This window comes from Anguilla anguilla, chromosome 12 (assembly GCF_013347855.1).
Source record: "Anguilla anguilla isolate fAngAng1 chromosome 12, fAngAng1.pri, whole genome shotgun sequence".
Classification (NCBI taxonomy): domain Eukaryota; kingdom Metazoa; phylum Chordata; class Actinopteri; order Anguilliformes; family Anguillidae; genus Anguilla; species Anguilla anguilla.
Window position 1 is genome coordinate 14,253,199 of NC_049212.1, and position 21,781 is coordinate 14,274,979.

The 21,781-nt window shown below is 45.3% G+C and overlaps 1 protein-coding gene across 16 annotated transcripts in view; it reads left to right on the forward strand.

Annotated features, from left to right (window-relative positions):
- The window catches only part of ncam1b (neural cell adhesion molecule 1b), a 202,546-nt gene that overhangs the window by 157,370 nt on the left and 23,395 nt on the right, over positions 1–21,781 (forward strand). For 13 of the 16 annotated variants that reach the window (XM_035384407.1, XM_035384415.1, XM_035384409.1 and 10 more), the window contains 6 exons: positions 2,023–2,173; positions 4,102–4,286; positions 5,660–5,756; positions 7,352–7,522; positions 9,188–9,316; positions 21,187–21,189. In XM_035384407.1, the coding sequence (XP_035240298.1) occupies positions 2,023–2,173; positions 4,102–4,286; positions 5,660–5,756; positions 7,352–7,522; positions 9,188–9,316; positions 21,187–21,189 (736 nt within the window). The remainder of the gene's footprint in view (positions 1–2,022; positions 2,174–4,101; positions 4,287–5,659; positions 5,757–7,351; positions 7,523–9,187; positions 9,317–21,186; positions 21,190–21,781) is intronic. The other 3 variants (XM_035384408.1, XM_035384423.1, XM_035384417.1) reach the window with 1 other exon arrangement.

Below are 21,781 nucleotides of genomic sequence, written 5' to 3' on the forward strand. Positions count from 1 at the left end.
TCGGGGCTCTTCTTGCGATTTGCGGAGAGCGGGGCTGTTCCAGATAGGGAGTATCGATATTCCGCTGCGGTGGGCGATCTGTCAGAGCATTGTTAAGGCCTCATTATGTGCCCATTTGTCAAAGGCAAATCACATGTCCTCCTGTGGTATACATGTCTGGGGATGGCCTTCTCCTTAAACCCTGAAGTGCTTCATTCGTTGGCTGGGAAACGTCTGCTTAGTTTAAAGACTTTTAAAGACTGAAATGTCTTTAAAAGGCATCTGGAATATGTCAGGCAAAAAGACATATCTGTTGTTCAGATCAAAATGTATTTTTTGAGATGGCGGTGTGCCTGTAGAAGCAAATGATTGGCTAGCCAGAGTGAAGCTGTTGCCCTAAAGCAAAAAACGCATTTTTTAAAGAATGTATGAAATGTTCATTAAAATGTGGAGCGTACTAAAGATGGTTTTTCAATTTATGGTTTATTTATGTTTTATGAAATGGTATTAATTTTCCTTGTGATACAATCTGCTCCTTTGAATAACAGCCTGGAGAGCTATGATGTTTTGGAATGTTTCAAAATCGTTCTACATTTCCCACCCATGTAGCGTGTTTCACTTTGCTCTGGTGTTGAACCTAAGTATGTAGCCAGAAGAAGGGTCTGATTACTGATCTTGGCCTTTATGAAGGCATATTAGAATTGGGTGAATGTCTGTTCCATTCATTGCCTAAATGTAAATGCAATTGCATGAATTTGCACATTCACACGGGACAGTTTATTCTGTGCAGTTATAATTAATGTCGGCTGGCCAAAACTAAATAACCATGACCACGATTCCCAACATATAGCTGTGCCAACAGGGGAAAAATGAATGCGATTAATGTTTTTAGTTTTTTTAGTAGCAAGTTTTGGCTGAGCTCCCTACTGCTCTCAGGCACCTGTAGAACTATGTGCACTCTGCTGATACTTCACTGAGAACAGACATAAAAGCAAGAGCTCTTTTCTTTTTTTCAAAGGTAGCGTGGACAGTGTCTTGCACAAAATGGCTGTGCCACTGGGAATGCCTTATGACTTAAATATATGCTTCAGCAGCATGAGTGCTTAAATGGATATGTATTGTTTGGGAAGGTGTGAGAGGTAAGACGCCTATGGCAGAAATGTGGGACTTCCTTCAGCGGCTGCAGGGTGGAGGCAGGGAGGTGGCGGGGTTTGCTGAAGTGCAGGCAGGGTCCATTGGCATGCCCTGCCTTACTCAGAGCAGAGCAGCAGGCTTAATGGCAGAGGGAGACGGGGGGAAAGGCGTGAACTGTTGTGTTTTTCCTTAATTTAGCATTTGATATGCGTCAAGATTTAAAATAGGCTCTTTACTGTATCGTATGCTTTGCCATTTATGCGCATTTTTCTACACACTAAAACAACACATTTCAATACCACTGGAAGATAATATTTCTCTCTCTCTCTCTCTCTCTCGCTCTCTCTTTCTCTCTCTCTCTCTCCTCTCTCTCTCTCCCCCCCTCTCTCTCTGATTGTCACAATGTAGTCATCAGGCATAGGATGTAATCTTCTCTCGGTCTGATGTGTCATAGAGATTTGATAGGTGACGGCTGGTCGGGAACATTACAGCGGTCTAGTTTGCCATTTAAATGTGATGTGCATAATAACATTTTGACACCATAGCACCGTTCGGTGAATTTTTTCATTATCCATCCCAGTGATTTAGAAATGCACTTAACTTTTTTTTTTTTTTACATGGAGAATTGTACGTATATACTTTTTTGTTATACTATTATGTATGTATTGTCACATTTATGTGTGTATATAGTCAAATCTTTCTTCTATTATGTGTATTATTTGCGTTTTGCTTGTTGTTTATGTTATTGCTCTTGTTTGGTGTGCTTGTGGTTGTTTTGTATGGGTTTGTGATGCCGGCGTGTGCTGTGGTAAAGGCGGGGTCTGTTTCTCCAGCCGAAAGCTCGACCGGAAGCAGGCGGCACGGTGAACGCGCCGAAAGGCTGACGCTCTGCTCTCTGCCCCCCTCTAGAGTCTGGACGGGAACGTGGTGGTGCGCAGCGACGCCCGCGTGTCCTCGCTCACCCTCAAGTACGTCCAGTACACGTACGGCGGGGAGTACCTGTGCTCCGCCCGCAACCCCATGGGGACCGACGCGCAGGCCGCCTACCTGGAAGTCCGCTGTAAGAGAGCGCCGCTACGCTAGGCTTCGCCGCTTCGCTAGGCTACGCTAGGCTTCGCGTCTGTCTGTCGCTCCCCCCCCCATCTTTTTATTAATTCACTGCTGTCATAAACATCCTCTCTCCTCATCCTCATCCTCTACCACTCTCTACCCAACAGAAACAGGTGTACTTTTTGACTGATTTTTTAATGTTTTTTTCCATTCACCGCCTGTTACAGTAATATGCTATTATTATTACTTCACTTCTTTTCACCGTCCTGTCCACCAGTTGAGCTGTGCAGTCGCTAATATACAGGATTGCCTGACTCACACAGTTCTCATGGTCAGACTGGTGATATTTATTTATTTATTTCTTTTTATAATAATGAATTTTTTTTAAACAAATATTGCTTATGTTGGGCTTTGGGTATGCAGTTTAGGGAAGTTACACACTGACTAGAGACGTTTTTTAATCGCTACTGAATAATAAATCCTACAATAAGTCCCCACGAATGTGAGGCAGTGTGTCATTTATATGCCTACCCTGGCTGGTGAGTTTCTGCCTCATATCATTGTCCTGTAGGCACTGTGAAGGTGAGACGCGGCTTTTTGAAATATTACCCATCGCAGAGTCGTGAGAGATAAGCCTTCGCTCGGCCGTAATTTTCTCGGAAGCAGAGCTTTACTTTATTTCCCCTTCAAACCCTCCCGGCCAATCACCGCCCAGATGGAGATAAGGAAATTTAAAGTTGCCATAAACCTATTAAATCTAATCTTTCTGGAAAAGCTGGAAATTAACAGAGGGGGAAAAAATAGCATGTAATGAAGGCCTTATCTCTCTTCGTTGCTCTACCCCCGCGCCAGTAATCTGTGGTTTAACCCCTGAGATAGAATCATAACACACAATTGATGAAGTTTAGAGTTGTAATTAGAGAGTGGTGGTTGTGAGTGATCGGGTCCTCGGTTCAGGTCTCAGAGATCGCCCGATTGGAAATGAAGTGAAGCCTCTTTGTTGCCGGGAGGCGCTTTGGGGTCCGGCCTGGATTTAATCAAAAGAAATGGCTCTGTCAGAGAGCCTCGTCAGTGAGTCCTCAGGCCGACGGTGCTGAAGAAATTAAAGCACGCCCGTACAAGATGAAGAATGCCACACGCTCTCTTTTTTTGTTTGTTTGTTATTTGCCCTTGCATATTTGTCCCCGTACGCGTCCCTCGTTTATTTGCTTTTTGTTTGGGCTTCCTGAGTCTGCCACGGGCTGACTCCGCCCCCTCCCCCATTTTCATGAGTGCTACAGACGATGTGGTGACATTTCAGACGCGAAGCGTCTTTTTCTCCTGTTATTATATTATTCAGCCTCAGCGCTGCGGGATCTGTGGACTGTTTTATTCCCTCTGATTGATTCTTCTCTCTTTTCCGTTAAAAGCTCTTTTTTTGTTGCATCCCTAGGCAAATCCTCCATCACAGGGGACCGCAATGAGATAGCGAAATGCAGTAAAAAGACATCAATTATGCATTTTAATCGCGCAATATTACATGAATGAGAATAATAAATGACAAAAACTGAAGCTTTTACTGAAGCAGTTGTTTGTGTTTGGTGTGTATCTATACCAGATCTGGGTCAAATACATATTTGTTTTGGATTCAAATACTTTTCTACGCTTTACTGATCTTGTCTGGTGTATTGGAGCCAATGAAATACTCTCAAAAAGTGCAAACCCGCTGCCTTCTGGTCACATTGGCAGGCTCAATTACACCAGGCAAGATCAACAGAGCACGTATTTGACCCAGGTCTGATCTATACACATCTGCATCTAGTGCTGTCTGGCACGCATTTGATCCATTCTGTTAATCAGAATATGGTTGGTTCAGTAGTGCCTTTTTTGTTCGATGTTGAGAATGATCCATGACTCATGCCTCTAAGGGTGGTCACTGATGTCGGTGCGCCATTTCAGACACGCCCAAGATCACGGGCTGGGTGACGGTTTACACCTGGGACGGAAACCCCGCCAACATCAGCTGCGAGGTCCTGGCCCACCCCAGCGCCTCCATCGCGTGGTTCCGCGACGGCCAGCAGCTGCCCAGCTCCAACACCACCAACGTCAAGATCTTCAGCGCCCCCTCTGTCAGCTACCTGGAGGTACGCCCGCGGCAGCGTCGCCTTTGCCTTCTCTTAGCAGGAGAACCAATCATGTGCCACATTTTTTAAATAAATCACTCTTTTAAGTACAGTTCATGCAACTTATCAAATTGTCATTTGCCTGTGACAAAAGCTATTTATCAGCTCAGTTGGATATTTACTGAACCGATTTGGATTCTGTACCTGCCTCAAGAGAACAGCAGTCATCAATTTGGACTCGAACCCAGCACTTTAATTCTTCGAGCTTGGATCCATCTCCACCTCTCCTCGCTGCCCGGCAACATGCAATAATCCGCTAACCGCTAAAAGCAGCCGGTTAAGACGGGGAAACCGCGGTGCTGAAAAAGCCAATGATTGTGGAGGGCGCTTTGAGTGACAGCCGCTGCGGGGCGGGGGGATTAATCAGGAAATGCGCACATAACCCAGAAACACTCCAGACCTTACCTGGTGCTGTCGGATCGACACCTCGCCCGATACCTGAAGCACTTGAGTAGTAATGCGAGTGCGTGTGCATGCGCTGTATTGATGCACTTATGTATGCAATTCAGGTGAAGTATCTCCAGCAAGGGCACTCCATTCGTACTTTCAAGCTGCAATCCACCGATGTTACTAAATGTGTTTTTTTTAAATCCTTCGTTTCGTTCGGGAAACTGTCGGCCGACCGACCGGCCGAGACTGCCGTTACCGCTCCTACGCTGCCCCTCGCGGCTCTTCGTCGCTCATCATCCCTCCTCATCCTCAGTCATGTCTGTGAGGATGCACAGAAAGGTTAATAATGTAATTTTATGTCCTATTAGGGACACCATACGTAGTGGTCCTTATATATCCAGGTTATACTGTATAATGGCCAATGTATAATGGTGAAAGAATAAACAGGTTAAAAATAAATTCATGGCAGTTGAAATCAGTGTGCCTGCAAACGCACGGTATAATACGGTAACAGGCACCTGGCAACAGGCTGCCCCGCCCTTCCTGAGCATCTGGCAATGCGCGCGATGTGATATCTCCCAGCACCACCTGGGGTGGGCCTGTGTTGTGTCCCTGCTGTGGTTAGGCCATGTAATGATCCTGCGGGTTATTCACCTGAGCTCTGCCAAGGGGCTGTGGGGGGAGAGCCAGGCCGCCTGGAGGGCGATTTGGCCGACATATCGCCCCGCCCCCTCCCCTCCGCCACGGGCGCCGCGGGGAGAGAGGGACAGCCAGCGCGCTCCAGAGTTTCGGTCCGCGTGTCCACACAGCCCCCGCCAGGGCTGGTGCGGGGGGCCACGGTGTCTGTGGAGCTGTGTGTGAGACCAGAGGCCCTGCTCTAACAGAGAGAGAGGGGGAACGGGACGAGGTAGAGGTTAATGTGCAGGTCCTCTCCTGTCGTCCAGGTCACTCCGGATTCGCAGAACGACTACGGCAGCTACAACTGCACGGCCTCCAACGCCCTGGGCACGGAGTCCAAGGAGTTCCTCCTGATACAGGCAGGTCAGTAAACAGCCCAGCGTTTATCAGCTTTGTGTGTGTGTCTGTGTCTGTGTGTGTGTATGTGTGCGTGTGTGTGTCTGTGTGTGTGTGTGTCTGTGTGTGTGTGTGTGTGTGTCTGTGTGAGTGTGTGTGTGTGTTTGCACGTTTTATCATTGACCAGCAGCCATAGCACCACGCACTCTGCTCCTGCCGACTGGCTGAAGCTAAGCCAGTGTGGGCATGGTTAGTAGCCTCCTTGGATGGGAGACCACCAGGGAATACTGAGTTGCTGCTGGAAGTGGTGTTGGTGGGCCAGCAGGGGGCAATCTTCCCTTTGGTCAAATAAACCCCAATGCCCCAGTGCAGTGACGGGGACACTGTGCTGTAGGAGATGCCGTGTTTCGGATGAGACGTTAAACCGAGGTCCTGACTCTCTGTGGTCATTAGATCCCATGACACTATTCGCAAAGAGTACGGGGTTCCCCGGTGTCCTGGCTAAAATCCCAGATCTGGCTCTCGCAAAAACTTTCCACCTAATCATCCCATGATTTAATTGGCTAAAAAATGTTGTGAGCTGCAGTGGAGCTGCTCAGTGGCCAACAATAGAGGATAGTGGTTGTACTGGGCAGCTCCCAGGTGTGAATGTGTATGAGTGTGAAGCAGGGCGTTGCTGCAAAAGAGCATCCGTGCTCAGCGAACCTACCCTGGGTAAATAAAGGTGAAATAAATAAAATAAAATAAAAATGGGAGCAGGACATCCAGTCCATCTCCGCTTGTTATTTTGCCGACTGTCTGCAGAGGACCACAGTTCTGCTTCTGTCAGTTTCTCCTGCGTGTTTTTATAAAAGGGAGACTCTTATTTGGGTGCCTCTATTTTCTGCACTGCGTGAGATCTGCAGAGCTCAGGAACGGATAATGGCAGAAACACGAGCTGCATTGCTAAAAAGGCAGTACGGGTTATTACACTTCTGATATGAACAAGTCTTACTTTGTACTAATGTGGGTTAAGTGGCACTCTTGACAGAACATGTGCTCATTAGTACACGTGAGGTTAAATGATAGAGAAGATCTCATCGCAGCATCAGAAGTACACCAAACAAGATAATGTACATTTGCAGAAACATCTTAATTTACTGGAGAGCTGTTTTGACAATGTACACAAGTTCAATAAAATATCATGGAGTTAATGGATTTAATATGATGTTCTGTGATTTAACAACGCATTGTGTCTCAACAAAGACTTTCAGAATTTAACAGAACAGAAAATGGCTGTAGAGTTAAATGCTTACCATTTTGGCTATCGCCTTCGTTGAGAACTATAGAGATACTGCAATGAATTCCTCTGATAAAGAACAGATCTATAGTCTTGGGGCAAGGCATTTATTTATGTTGAATTCTTACTTCCTGTGTGAGTTCCATGATTCAGACAGGTAGGTACTGCACATCAGTGGTGGTTGAGGCGGAATGTCTTCACTGTAAAGCGTTCTGAGATCTTGAAGATGTTGCTTGTTTATTATTAGCGTTGCGGTACAAGGTGCGTCTGTCAGGTTAATGTGACATGTCCGGAGCTGTGTACGTCGCCCCCTAGTGGACGTCTAACCGCTCTCCCTCCGCAGACGTGCCCTCGGCGCCCTCCGTGGAGCTGGTGGAGCCGTACTCCAGCACGGCGCAGGTGGAGTTCGAGGAGCCCGAGTCCAGCGGAGGGGTGCCCGTGCTCAAGTACAGGGCGGAGTGGCGGGTGGTGGGCCACACCAGCTGGGCACAGCGGGCGTACGAAGCAAAGGACGGTGAGTCGCCCGCAGGATGGGATGGGACGGGACTGGACGGTTAAATGTTAATACCTGATGAAAAGTACATGGAGGTTAATATGGCATTGTTGGATGAGAAGCACCTTATGGACATAACTCGCTCGCTCACTCACTCACTCACTCACACACTAACTCACATACTCACTCACGTGCTCACTCTCTTGCTCACACACTCACTCACTCACATACTCACATACTCACACACTCACTCACTCACTCACTCATACACTCACTCACTCATTCACGCAAACACTCACTCGCTCACGGACTCACTCATTCATTCACACACTCACTCGCTCACTCATTCATTCAACCTCTCACTCACTCATTCAGTCACTCACTCTCACTCATTCACGGACTCATTCATTCATGCACTCACTCGCTCACTCATGCACTCACTCATTCATTCATGCACTCGCTTGCTCACTCACTCACTCACTCACTCACATTTAGCGGACTGAAAGTTTCTCCACAACGGGGAGCTGTAAGCAGGCAAGGTGCTACGTACGCCTGGTGCTTTGCATCAGTTGACACTGCGTGTCCTTGTTTTGACTTATTTCCTGTTGCATCTGATGAATATTTTCTATTTACCGATTCTGTCCGTTTACCTTCCTGCACCAGCTCCCTGCTCAAAGCGCCCGTCTCCCCAGGCGCAGCGCTGGTGAATGCAGATGGGAGCGATCGGGCGCGTGACTGAGGAAAATGTTATTTGTTTTTCAGTCCCTCCTTCTCTTGGACGTGCTCCCAGTAGAGTAGCCCCGGCATCTGCTGTGCCTCCGCACAGACATAATTAATGGAAAAATGACCATAAATCCCAATGCAGAATAATCCGGAATAATTTTGTGCACTCGGTTGTGACCGGGTCTAAAAACCCAGGGATTTTTCGGGTAAAGACTGGAGGAAGCAGTGAGCCCCCACCTCTACCCTCCCACCCCCCACCCACTGCTCTCACGTGGGCAACCGCGTCTCGATTTCTGATTTAGGAGGACGGAGAGCGAACTCCCAGTAAGGTCTGCCCGCGCCTCTGCCTCTGATAGCCGTGAGATCCACTCTCCCGGGCTGGAGCCTGTGACCAATCCTGCCTTTAAGAGCAGATGAAGAGACGGGGACGCACGCCCCGCCCCGCCCCGCCCCGCCCCGCACACCGCCTCGCAAGTCCCCGAAGGAACCCTGGCCGTCCTTCAGTTTAGCTTTGTCCTAAATGTCGCTCGCGCGACTCCAAACGATCGAGCGCACGGGGTTAAAAGATGTCCGTCGAAATGCAATGGAATTGCAATTTTCTTTTAACGAGAAGAAGACGGTGAAGGTCCATGCAGTTGTTCAGATGTGTTAAAATGGGTTTCCAGTTTATTCTGTGGAATGCACTGAGAAGTGTGGAGGTAACATGACAGTGTCGCTGTGAGCTTTGTGTCTATTTTGATTTAACAGTTGCTCTACTTTTCTCTGGGGAGGAGCAAGGTGGATGTATGTAGCTGTTTGTTTATCTATTAGTCTGCCTTTCAAGCTGTTTATGAAGTCATTAATCATTGTTATTTATCTATCAGCTCGTCTCTCCGTGTACACACATCTGTCTCTCTGTCTGTTGTGTAAAAGCAGAATGTTGTGATGTTTTTTTATTTTATTTTATTTTATTTTTTCCCCCAGGAGGTTTAAACCGGATCTTCATCACGGGCCTGAGGCCTGACACCCAGTACGAGGTCAAGATGTCCGCCATCAACGGCAAGGGCGAGGGGGAGAGCAGCGAGCCGTACGCCTTCAAGACCGAGCCAGTCCGTAAGTACAGAGCTGCCCGGGTGCGCTTAACCGCACCAGTCCCCCGCACCCCGTACCCCGCGCCCCGTACCCCGTGCCCCGAAGCTGGGTCCACGGTGCCTACCCTCTCAGCGCCCCCTGGTGGTAAATGTTTCTTTCTTTGTGTTTGTGTGACTACATCTTGTTCTCCCCTGTCGTGAGTCGGTGTTCGTAGTCTGCCTCTAAACGAACGGATGGTGGGTAAACCGTAAGCCCGCCTCTGGATTGGATGGGATTTGAGCGAATGACAGAACAGGCTGCCGCTGTGCCTGCAGGAAAAAGCCTCACTGAGCAGAACAAGTAAAAAGAAAAAAAACGAGCATGATATCTTTACACAGGGGGGTCTTCTTTTGGAATCTTGGGAGAAATTGCGAGTGGAATCACACAATTTGGAACAGGATTGAAAGCACTCATTGTGTCAGATTTATGGAAGGGACTGGCGCGTCTGAAGCCTGTTGTGGGCTTGTGATCGCTGGGGGGGTTAATTTGGGACTCTTTTGTTGTCTTCTAGAGCTGCCGCAGGTCCGTTAGCTTCCACACACGTGGGGTCTGCGTTTAGAGCGCACTTTTTGGGAATCTGCTCTGAAAGCAGGTAGTTTCTCACCGCGCCTCGGGAGACTCTGAGGGTGATCGCTGCGATGCAGCTGTGGAGCGGAGAGCTCGGCCAAGGCTGCTCCGTATGCCCACGCAAGAACCTTTCTCCCTTTGTTTTTCTTTTTTCTCTTCTTTTGAAGGGCAGATTTATGCTATTTGTGCAGCCTAGATGTCCTAGAAAACAGCTATAATTTATACAACTTATTGCAAAAAAAAATGCTATTACTTCCCTTTTTGACATTTTAATTATGAATCTGTATAATTTATTGTGCTTTTTCGGCAGACTCATCTCAAAGGAGCATTGTCATTAAAATTGCAATGAAAAAAAAACAGGCTTTTTTTATATTCATGTCAGTGAGATATTTTCCGGTTTTAAATCTCATCGCCGCCCTTGGGTATTGCTAATGAGAGATTATAACATCTTAGCAGAACTTTGGAATGTTATGCTATAATAACATATTAAAAACTGCTATTAACTTGTTAAAAAAAATGACAAAAAAATTATGGTTTGACATTAACATTAAAAGTTTGTTTTAAAATTAACTAAAAGATAAGGACAACATTAAAAAGTTTTTTTTTTTTTTTTTTTGGAAGAAATATTAAAAAATTGCATTGGAAGAAAATGACATTTATTTTAGGTAGGGTAACTTTGACCTACAAAAGTTATTAAGGAGGAGGTGAGGCAAATGAACTAATTAAATGAAAGGTGACAGCTCTCACTATTGAGGCGTGTACTTGTATGTATACACATAAACACACACACACACATGGTTCTGAAGCAGTATGGTATGCTTGATATATTGTATGATATCCTGTTTTCTTCAGTCTTTGATTACAAATTACAAAAGGTATTTGCGAAATGAGTGACTGCTCTGATTTGTGGCTGTCGCTTCGTGCAGATCTTCATAACTTATTGTGCTTGTGTGGAGGTTTCCCTTCTCCACCCCCATTATTTCATTTTATTTTGTGCCCAATTTTGCCTTTCTGTTTTCACTTATCATTTTATTATTATTCCTTTGTTTTCTGTGTCTCTTTTGCATTGGACCAGACTATCCTTTTACAAGTAAGTCTCTCCCCTCCCCTGTGTGGATTTTCTTTTTCAACATCCTTTTTAAATGTTTTTTTTTTATTTTCTCTCATCATTTTTAGTGAATTTCCCAAAGCGTGCTTGCTATGGTTGTACATAGCGTGCTTGCTATGGTTGTATAAGAGCAAGTGAGATTTACCAGTACGATTCCTTAGCTCACATTGTCACAGAACCCCTGAACCAGAGATGGATTTTGAATTAATATGACTGTATTCCATCCAACAGTAGAGATATGCTTTTAAGCACTTTTTACTCAAAACACCATGCATTTAGTATTCAGTCCACATCCTTTACCACTGAAAACTGACTAGCCCCACAGCTAGTTTGCTACATCACCATGCTCAACCTGATATATAATCAGACATGACTTTTGAAATTTGATGAGACAAAAAAATAGGAATAAAAATGTGTTTAACTTAATAAATTTAAAAATAACAAATGCAAGTCATCCATTGCCAAAATTGTGAATAGATAAGGATCATAATAGCTGTATTTAGAAATATCTAGTTTGTGCATTATTGTTGTTATTTTGTTTATTTGTTTTGACAGCAGCAAAATGGAGAAAATTGGTTCCCTGAACCAATTAATATTTTCTCTTGTTATTATCCATAATCCTCCCAGTGGGTAAAAACGTTCTGTTGAAACCATTCAGAGAACCTCTGTATCTTTTGAAACATTTTCTGGTGGGAATTTTCAAGTTAAGCACCTCGGAATGAGTTGAAATCTCAGCCTAAACTGAGAAGTCTAAACCTGAACTGCAGCTGCTAAAAATTGAAATGGAAGAAAAGACAAAGTTTGTGGGAGGAAAAAAGCAGAAAGTAGAACTAACAGAAAAGTGAATACAAGGCGTATTGATGATCGATTTACGTAATCGCACAGTACAAGATACCTACCATGAGCTTTTAAAGTGTGAATTTGTTCATTTGAATGAAATTTTCAATTGAATGCATTTTCCCGGGAGCTAGCTGAGGTTGCTGAACGGGGTTTTAAAATGTGTGGTATGTGAAGCAGCTTTTGGCTTGCGTGCTCCTTGGCTTACCTGGCATCTCCTGTTTTGTGCTCTGTGCCCCCTCTAGACGGCGTGTTGCGTTTTTACACGGAGACAGGTTTGTTATGAGCCCTGTCTGGGGCCCGGTGACGGATCGGTGTTGTGCTGTTGTAGTCCTGGGCAGGTTGTTCGTTAGGAAGAGTTCCCTCTTCGTGTGTTGTGGCCCCTCCCCTTTCCCACGTGGTCTTGCTCTCGCCCTCTGTGTGGGAAAAATCAACAGCTGCCTTGATTTTTGCCTAATAGCTCAGGCTGAAAATGCACGACACTACGAATTTAGCCTGAAGAATAGGGTACGGATTTCAGGCTTGGTGTTTATCTAATCGCCTGATCAGGACTTTGATTAAATCAGCTCTGACTGGCTTAATGGTCATTATGGTCTTAAAATTGTGATTAGCAGGTGAGCAAACATAATCAGGGACATTACATTTGTTTCTGTAGCGTATGAATAGACTAATGATAATAATGCACGTATGATTAAATACATTAATGGTGACTTGTACGTAATACCTTATTCCTTAATTAATGACGAGCATTAGATTTTTTGCAATGCCATACAATCAAAAACATTCTACGAAAAAAAAATGTTATTGCATTTTATTTAATAAATAGCGACATAGCTCAGGCGGTAAGACCGATTGTCTGGCAGTCGGAGGGTTGCCGGTTCAAACCCCGCCCTGGGCATGTCGAAGTGTCCTTGAGCAAGACACCTAACCCGTAACCCCTAACTGCTCTGGTGAATGAGAGGCATCAATTGTAAAGCGCTTTGGATAAAAGCGCTATATAAATGCAGTCCATTTACCATTTAAGTTATTTATTTAGTATTTTATTTAGTTATTTCAAATGTCTGATGAATTGTTGATGAATTTCAAATACATGTAATTAAAAGTGCCATAGTAAAATCCAACCGGGTTTAAAACAAATACGTCCTTCATGACGTGACCCATTAGGCTAGACTCCACCCCAGGATTTCTGTTGAATCTCCCCATTGGCTCTGAAAATCATATTGTTGCTAGAACACGTATCGCTTTTTAATCTTGCTCTTGACAGTATTTACTTCCAGCAATTATGGTTAAAAAGGACCCTTTTCTCCCTGAAGATGAAAAGAACATTCCAGGCTGTCAAGCACTGCCAAGGCTGAATCTCTCGCTGGCAGAATGCTTACGTTTTGAGAACGTGCGTCCTTTGTGAGCGCCTTCTCGCTTTTGAAAGAGGGGACTGGCATGCGTTTTTGTTCGGCGGCGTATTGGTGCGAGGGGTAATTGCGGAAAAAAAGCCGAGGCTGACACGAGCGCCCGAAAAAAACATTGACTCGATATTCATTAGACTTTCTCGAGGTAATCAGTGAAAGATTGCGGGTTGTGGTGGAGAGTGATGTTAACAACTCAACTTACGCAGGCAAACTGAAAAGCCTCCTACAGACTCATGTAATATTTATGGGCAGGAAAGCCTTGGACATCTTTGTATTTTGTCCATCTGGAGCTTCTGAAATGGCTGGGTATTGGATGAGCTTTCAAGGTGTTTATACTCTTATAACATGATGATTATACCTTCCCTTATAAAGCTGAATGCAGTTTCTGTGTCAGAAAGCCAAACATCTGCGTCAAACATCATAGCTTAAGAAAGCTGTAACCCTCCCATGCCAATAGTTTTTCTTAAGGCGTTATTCACGGAAGATGTGCGGTTTCACGAACTCTGAAAATAACCTGTCTAAAAATAAGATGTCAAGATTCAGAAGATTATCATTAAGCTGGAGTATGCTCCTGCTTACATACTTTAAAAAGTAACTCCCCAAAAGCCAAGAAAAAGAAGAAAAAATCTTTCTAGAATAATCTTTGTGAAATATGCAGCTCTGTACAGGTGGCGTTGGGTGAAGCAAATCCACTTTGAAAAGTGATAAATGGCTTTGTGCTTAATGAAATGTCACATTTAGCTCTGGAGATTTATTGAGACATTCAGCATATTTAAACAGTGTGTTAACTTATCCATCTTTCCGCTTTTAGAAATGGTTGGCAGAGCTCAGACCTGAGAATGATATGAGATGTTGCTGCAGTAAGTTATGGAGTGTATTGCTGCAGTGACCGCTTCTAATCAAGGAAAGAAAATAAATATTTCTTTTTAACATGTCTGCTAATCCAGACTCGAATTTCAAAGTATCAGCTCAGCTGAAGACATTGGGCCAGTTAGCAGTTAATCAACTGCCCAATCAATCTTGCAGAACCTTTGAAGGCAATTAGTTGTTAAATTAGTCGTCTACCTATTTCTTCTTTTTTGTTATAATTGGCTTTACTATATGCCTGTTTCGTTTTTTGTTAGTTGTTTTATTCTTTTAATATTTTCAACTCCCAAGGCACATGTATTTTAGTTTACTATATTGTATTTTATATTGATGTCATAGTTGTAATCCACACTAACAAACTGCTTGGTGTGAGACTAAGGATATTCTGAATTCTGAATGTGGCCACATGCCATTCATCGCAGGGAGGTGTCACATAATCTAGTATCTGTTGAGATAACAAAAAGTATGATAATCAACAAAAAGAAGAGGTTGAAATCAACCCTTAATAAACAAGGACCAAATCCACTTTGCCAGTCTGTTATGTTCTGTGGATATAGATTGTTCTGTAAAAGAGCAATGGGACAGGAGCAATGTGTAAAATAACACCGCTTTCTCAGAGAGAAGAACCGTGAAATCAAGCGAAATAGAGTGGGATATAGGAAGCCGTCTGGGCTTTTTAAGACCGGTGAAAAGTAACTGGATACTGGAAAATTCCGTTCGTGAGGCAGTGAAATGAATGCCGGTGGCGTTTAAGGGAAGCCCAAAGTACCTCCACGCTGAGCCGTGACGGAGGGGTCGTTTCCCAAGCAGGTACACTTGAAGTGCTGTAAGCTGGCACTGTGAAAACTTTGGCATTTGAAGCAAAGTTCTCTTTTAATGAACCACAATAATTTCATTAAAATGTGACCCTTTGAAGAGTAGGTTTTTTTTTAAGTTCAAAGTTTTTCAAAGTCAGTGCTCTAGAACTCCATTGTTTCAGTTACCAGTAGTGGATGTTTGTACCTTGAAGGATCACGCTATGATTTTAGTATGGTGATAGGACCTCTATCAGGGGAAGCAGTGAACGCAGAACAGCACTTTGCAAGCGGGCTGCTTTTTCTGAATGTCTGCTCTCTGTATTGCCCGACTGCAAGAGGGCCTTTGTGTCAACACCATCCTGAAGGTCCATCCATCATACTGGCAGCGCCTGATCTGCTGCAGAACTGCTCGCTGTAAATGCTCAGACAGCCTGTCTTTCATTAGCGCTCATATTTCCACCATCATGGAGCCATTTCATTGACATGAACTCCTATTATTTTGAGCTTCGTATCTCCGGAATTGTTCCCCAGCCCTAACCTGAGAGAGAGAAATGGTGAATGACTACCCAAGCACCTCATTGTCCCAAGGGGTTAGGGTGGATACGCAGTAACGGATCTTCTCTCTTTGTGCACAATCTTACTCGTGCTGAACAGGACCTGTCCCATTGTGACATCACAATGCCCCGTTGTCATGCAGGAGGAGTGATATGATGGTATCTCATTCTGGTATGCAAGCCTGAGATAACTGCATAACCTATGTTAGGTGAATTATTGAGCTCAGTAACAAAATATGGTAGGAACAGAAATTGTACTTTTCTTTAAATTTGTGAAAATAGGAACACCAAATGTACACTTTTAAGAAGGCCTCCTGAGAAGTAGCTTGCTATTGTCTGCCATTGCAGTGGAAATTGACTGGAAGATTTTCCTCACAAGCATTGATTAAATTTTTTCTTATCGAAGCATGTCTGAATTCTGGGTTAAAAGTGGTATGCCTCTGACTATATGTGAATACTTGAATTCTGGGTTAAAAGTAGTATGACTCCAAGTATACTCAAATTCTGGGTTAAAAGTATGCCTCCGGGTGCTCCGGGTATCCTCGCTACCATACTCCCGTACTTTGGTTTAGACTGAAGGATGGCAGAATGCACTCTGTGCGTACTCAGGGCATGGAAGTATGCGGTTTGAGACAGAGCGCTTGTGTCCTGTGCTGCACGGCACGTGCTCCCTCCCATCCCCATGTTCCGTTGTCATGTGCTGGGAGGGCTGTGAGGTCAGTGTCATACTGTGCCCTGTTAGCCTCATGCAGCGCGGCTCCCCCTCCCGTCGGGTCACGGGAACGCCCCACGGTCCCACGATGGGAGCGGTGCGGCGACCTTGTCCGGATGCCGTGCCCGTCTCCGCGGAGACGTCTCCCGTGGTGACGGCGCCACGCTCCGCCGTCCCGTAATTGGAGCGATCTGACACGAGTGGCATTTGGCCTATCGTAGCGCGTGACGCCGCGCGGCTTCGAAATGCCTCCAGCCGGCTGATATTTACCTCCCCCCGCCCGCCGTCGGCAGCCTTTCGCCGCGGTGGGGCGTGGCGGCGCGGTTCGGGCCAGCCCGAGGGGCCCCGTGCGATCCGGCGCCGACACGGACGGCCCCGTCTCAGGGGACAGCGGGGGCGGACTCGAGGGGCCGCAGGGCTTTTCGCAGCCGAGCGCGGGCGAAGCATCCGCCGTTCCCCCCGCTGCAGCCTCAGACTCGCCTGCAGATGCGTCATCCCCGCCTGTCTGCGGTTCGCTTCTGTCTTCTGGCAAGACGAAAATACACCGGCTTATGAATCACGGCTGCTCCTCGGATCCGCTCACACGTTTGTTCTTTTTTCGGCGCCTGCTGTTTCCCCCTCACACTCTCCCCCCCCCCCCCCCCCGAGGTTCCCTACCTGCCGGGCCTAACCGCTGAACCCCCAGAGCGTTCCCCCCGCAGCTCTGTCCCCTCCTACTCCCGCGGTAACCATGGCAGCAGTCACATCACAAATTGGCTCTAAGGATGGGTCTGGCTTATCAGATTAGCAGATGAGGGGACTCTCCAGACAGACCTGCGCTATAAATATCACCGCCCGTTTGAGACACCGCTGGTCTCTGACTCTCCTGCCTCCCTGACTGGGAGAAGCTGTCCTGTTCCTGCTGTCACGGTGCTAAATGAACGCAAGGCCAGATCTCAAAGAAAGGAGGAGAACGTTTTCCGACATTATTACTCAACACGGGTTATGGGTTATGAATGAGAGAAGCATTAGTCCCCATTGACAGTAAAACGGTTGGATGTGATTTACATAGAAGTCTTACATAGAAGTTTTTAAAGAGGGAAGAGATCGTACTATCTATCTGAAACACTCAGATTATTATTATTTTTTTAAATATACATCTATTTGTCGCCTTTACACAGGCTCTTTACTAAATAGCTTCAGACTGGCATTTACATTCAAATCAGGATAAGTACTTGTCCACAGTTTATAGGTGGTTATCAAAAACCGCACAGGAATGAATGCGGTTTGCTGCATGTGCTTATGCACACAGTGCATGTCAGGACTCTTTTTGTCGACAGAAGCTGCTTTTGTGTCCTAAGCCACAAAAAGAAACTGCAGCCCTTTCTTCGTAAACAATGACTCATCGTGTAAGTGACTCATGCAAGGGAGATGTGATCTGCTCTCTCACTCACCGCGTGGCAGGGCGATCGATGCGGCGCCGCTGCCCGCTGTGTCTTCGGTTTCCCCAAACGAACGGCTATCACAGAAATAATAACGCAGGCTTTTTCTTATCTTTCTCGTAGCGAATGTTTTGGCGCGCTGCACTAGCTGTGGCGAGCGTGTGAGGGTGTTACGCGCGTGAGGTATCCTCTCTCCATGTTGAACACGGCGGCTAGCTCTGCAGACTGGCCTGCAAGCACGGCATTGCCTGCTTCACATTTTATAGCATTATTCTTCATAGCTGCCAACCGTCAATACATCTATCAGTCTGCGTTTCTTAGCCTCACAAATGTGTCCTTTTCTGGTACTTTATTAGAAGCATTGTCTTTTTCAGCTCTGTATGTAAGCTGTGGTAATCAGATTGTCACGTAAAGCTACTCTACTAGCATAAATTTCTGCAAAGTTATTCTGTTAAGTTAATCTGAAGAATTTTTTTAAATATCATTCAGGAAACGTAGCCATCACATTCCGAGATTAGTGTGCATGGCGCCTTATATGTACTCTACCTTCCCTGTGCCAAGGGTGGCTGGACAGCACTATCTACACACTGTCACATAACATGAGGGAGACTCATTTAAACACTGGAGGTCTTGCTTTGTTGGTCGGCCTATAAGTGGGATGTTTCCATGCCAGTGTGCGGTTTCTTGTACCAGAGAAGTCACCCGTTGCGGCAGGTGCTTGTTGAAGAGGCACACTGAGCTCCCCGCTGCCTGGTAATCCAGCCCAGCTATGATATGACCACGGAAAGTAACTGAGCATGGCGCAGAGATGGAAATCTTTCCATTTTCACCTGGACGGAAGTACTGAGTCACAGATAAGTGTTTTGAAAGATGTGCTGTCTCTCTCAGAGATGCTCCGCAGGTGATGTGTGGCTGTGTTTCAGGCCACAGGACCGAGGAGACAAGGCTGTATTTGATGCACAGTGCAGTTCGCTGGCGCCCCCTGGTGTTCATTGAGCTTTCTGTACTGCCCCATAGGGAGACTGACCACTTCAGTGACAGAATACTGGTTTGTTTGATGCATTGTTTTGAGATGTTAATTTTCCATTCGAAACGCAGCAGTGCTCATATTATTGTCTTGTTCTTGTTTTTTCCAACCCATTGGTCCTGTAAACCAGAAGTGTTCACTGTCATTTTCATAGTGGAAAGGAGTGAGTTTGAAAAGGCACAGTGTGTTCCCAAAATGGTATTCATTCTTATATTCTTGTATTCCTGCCTCACGCCCAATGCACGCTGGGATAGGCTTCAGCACACCCCGGCCAATCAGGAATAAGCGGGTACGGTAGCCAGGTTTTTTTGCTGGCCATCAGATTTGTATGTATTTTTCCTCCCATGATAAGTACCTTGATAAGGCAGGGTTTCAGATTGTGGTTCTGGCTCCGTGCCCCATTCAGAGGGCCAGTCGGTCCGCAGGCCCGAGGTTCGCCTCTCTGCGGCTCCGCTGTGCTTTTAAATCAGCCCTCTTGTCCCGGCGCAGGTGCTGGGCTGAGCTGCGGGGGATGCGTTTCATCACGTCTGACGGGTCAGCGGCGCGGGCGGGGCCGTCGGGGGGGCTCGCCAGCCCCCTTTCAATCTGGAAAAGAACGGCGGGCCCCGACCGGGCACTTCATTTTATAGCGAGCTCCCCGCCTTCAGCGCCCCCCTCTCTCGCTGACACGCGTTTGGGAACTTCCCATTACGCTAATGGAAGGCCGGGACAGCGCACTAACGCCCCCCCCCCCCCCCCCCCCCCCCTCCCCGGGCTCCCCTGAGAGCGCCCGTTTCCGCGGAGAGGCTTTAAAAGCGCACGCAGCTCTCCAAATATAAAAATAAACGAAACCCCCGCAAGAAAAATGACAGGAGAGGGCCTGGGGTCTCCGTCATGGGCAGTTGAGCCGCACTGCGCTCTTTTACTCGTCTGTTTCTGCGCGTGTTTTACCTGGGCTGTCCACTGAGAGACGGTGCTTCTGTTTACGCTGGCTGTGGCGGCGCAGGGTTTGCCGGGGGGTTATGTAACGATGCTGAACTCAGGGATGAGGCAGAGAGAGCCAGTTCAGACTCACCAGGAACGATGACACTCTTTGGAGTGGGATATTCAGTATCACTGGTATTGCTTTTGCTATTTGAAATGAAGCATTTATATTAGTATGTGTGTGATTCCTCAATCGCATTTACTAGGTGACATGCAAGAAGTATGTTACAAACTTTTTTGTTATTTGTAGGCATGATTCCATGGTTTCTGAAGTAATCACGAAGATGTTATCACATTTGTGGGAAAAATGGGAAAAAGTGTATGACCCCTGGTTAGATTATTGAGAATATTTTTGCCTTTATAAATATTGGCAATAGCGCTAAAATTTTACACTTTATATCAATTCCTTACTTTAAAAATTAGAGTTGGCTGGTGTATGAACTTACCACTTATAGCATCAGCAGGTCTTAATCATCCATTGAGTCAAATAAGACTGTTCATCTGCTTAATGTAGCAGGAAGCAGTCGTAAGTATTGTGTGTGTGTGTGTGTGTGTGTGTGTGTGTGTGCGTGCGCATGTGTTGCAATATCACAAAGATGGCATGTAAAAAACTAGCTAAATGTGTAACAAGTTATTTGATCTTTATTTTAATAAACAGAAAGTAATAACAGTGCTGGTAATTATTTAGAATTTTTCCCAATTGCCTATTTCTATATATTGTTCAGTGTCCTGCTGTTCAAATCAACCACAATAGCACGCAATCCAGACTAGCACAGCAGAAGAAAAAGACTTTTTGTCCAGTGAAGGCTACAAAATAAAGACATAATCTATTTTACTCCAGTGCCATTTCAGAAGAGCATTATGCTTTGTAAAGAAATTAAGTCTTGTGTAGTTCTTTAAATCGGCAAGGTAATTGTTATTGACTTACAGTCACACATTGTAGCCTGTTGTGTTTAAAAGAATGTGGCACATTTTCTTAAACTAAAGCTATGCATGAAGCATACTTAAATGGGCTATTACAATATCCAGGCACTTTGAGTGACTCACTCCCATTATTTACAGTAACCCTTTGTCTCTCGCTGATGGGGATTTCTTGTACATTCATGTTTTTCTCATGCCATGTTCAGGTTTTTATGAATATGTCGCTATCTGATGTTCTGTGTTTGTTATGTCTGAAATTATTGCAGTTTCCTCGGTTTATATGTTGTCTTGGAATGCATGAGGGATTCGCTGCCCAGAAATAGAATGGAACACTTTGCACTCATAAACAAAATGGTGTCTGCAATAATGTGAATCTCAGCCTGAGGAAATGCTGCGTCAATGTCACTGTGTTTAATTTGTATTTAATGTCGTCTGTTTAATTTTTATGTCGTTGGTTTATGTTGCATTGCTTTAGTCCCGTTGTGTGTATTTATATAATTTACTCTTAACTCTTGTTTTTTGTTTTCCTGCTCATGGTTTATGTCATTAAATTTTTTTGTATCTTCCATGTGACCTCCTCCACTTTCCTTTCAACAAATCATGTGCGTGCATATCATGTGACTTTGTCATGGCTTGCATGGTGCTGATGGTGCCCTCCACGCTGATGAGCAGAAGGTAAACTCTATGTTCTGATTGGTAAAATTCAAAGGGATGCAAGGGAAACCTTTTTAGAATAGATCAGGACCTGTTCTTAATACCCATTTTTTCAGAACACACCTTCAGGTCTTTTTTCCCCTGTATGTTTTCAACTTCTGAACTCATTTAATCATAACATCAAATAAAAAAAGAATTTTCAGTTTCAGACATTTTGTATTATAAAATGTCCCTTGGCCAACTACTTTGCTTTGACTGCTACATACATCATCCACATACATTGTACAGCTGAACAATTATTGAAGTATTCAGGCTGTCTCTCTCAGGCTGTGAAGCATGGGGGATGCACAAAAAACTTATTGCATCTTCCACCTACGCCCTTCATCCCATAATAAAAATTTTAAATTTGCAGCAAACTGCATAGCCCGGGGCTGCGTTTTGAGTTTTCATTATATGTTCTTGTTTTGAGCCGCTATAAGATGTGTGAGCATAAAATCCACAAAAGCAAGCCCTTTGCAATAAATGAGTAAATAAATAAATAAGTAAATCACAGACAAAGCAAATGGTTGGACTCAACGGTGTCTTTGTTCCAGAATTCGCCCACGACACTGGG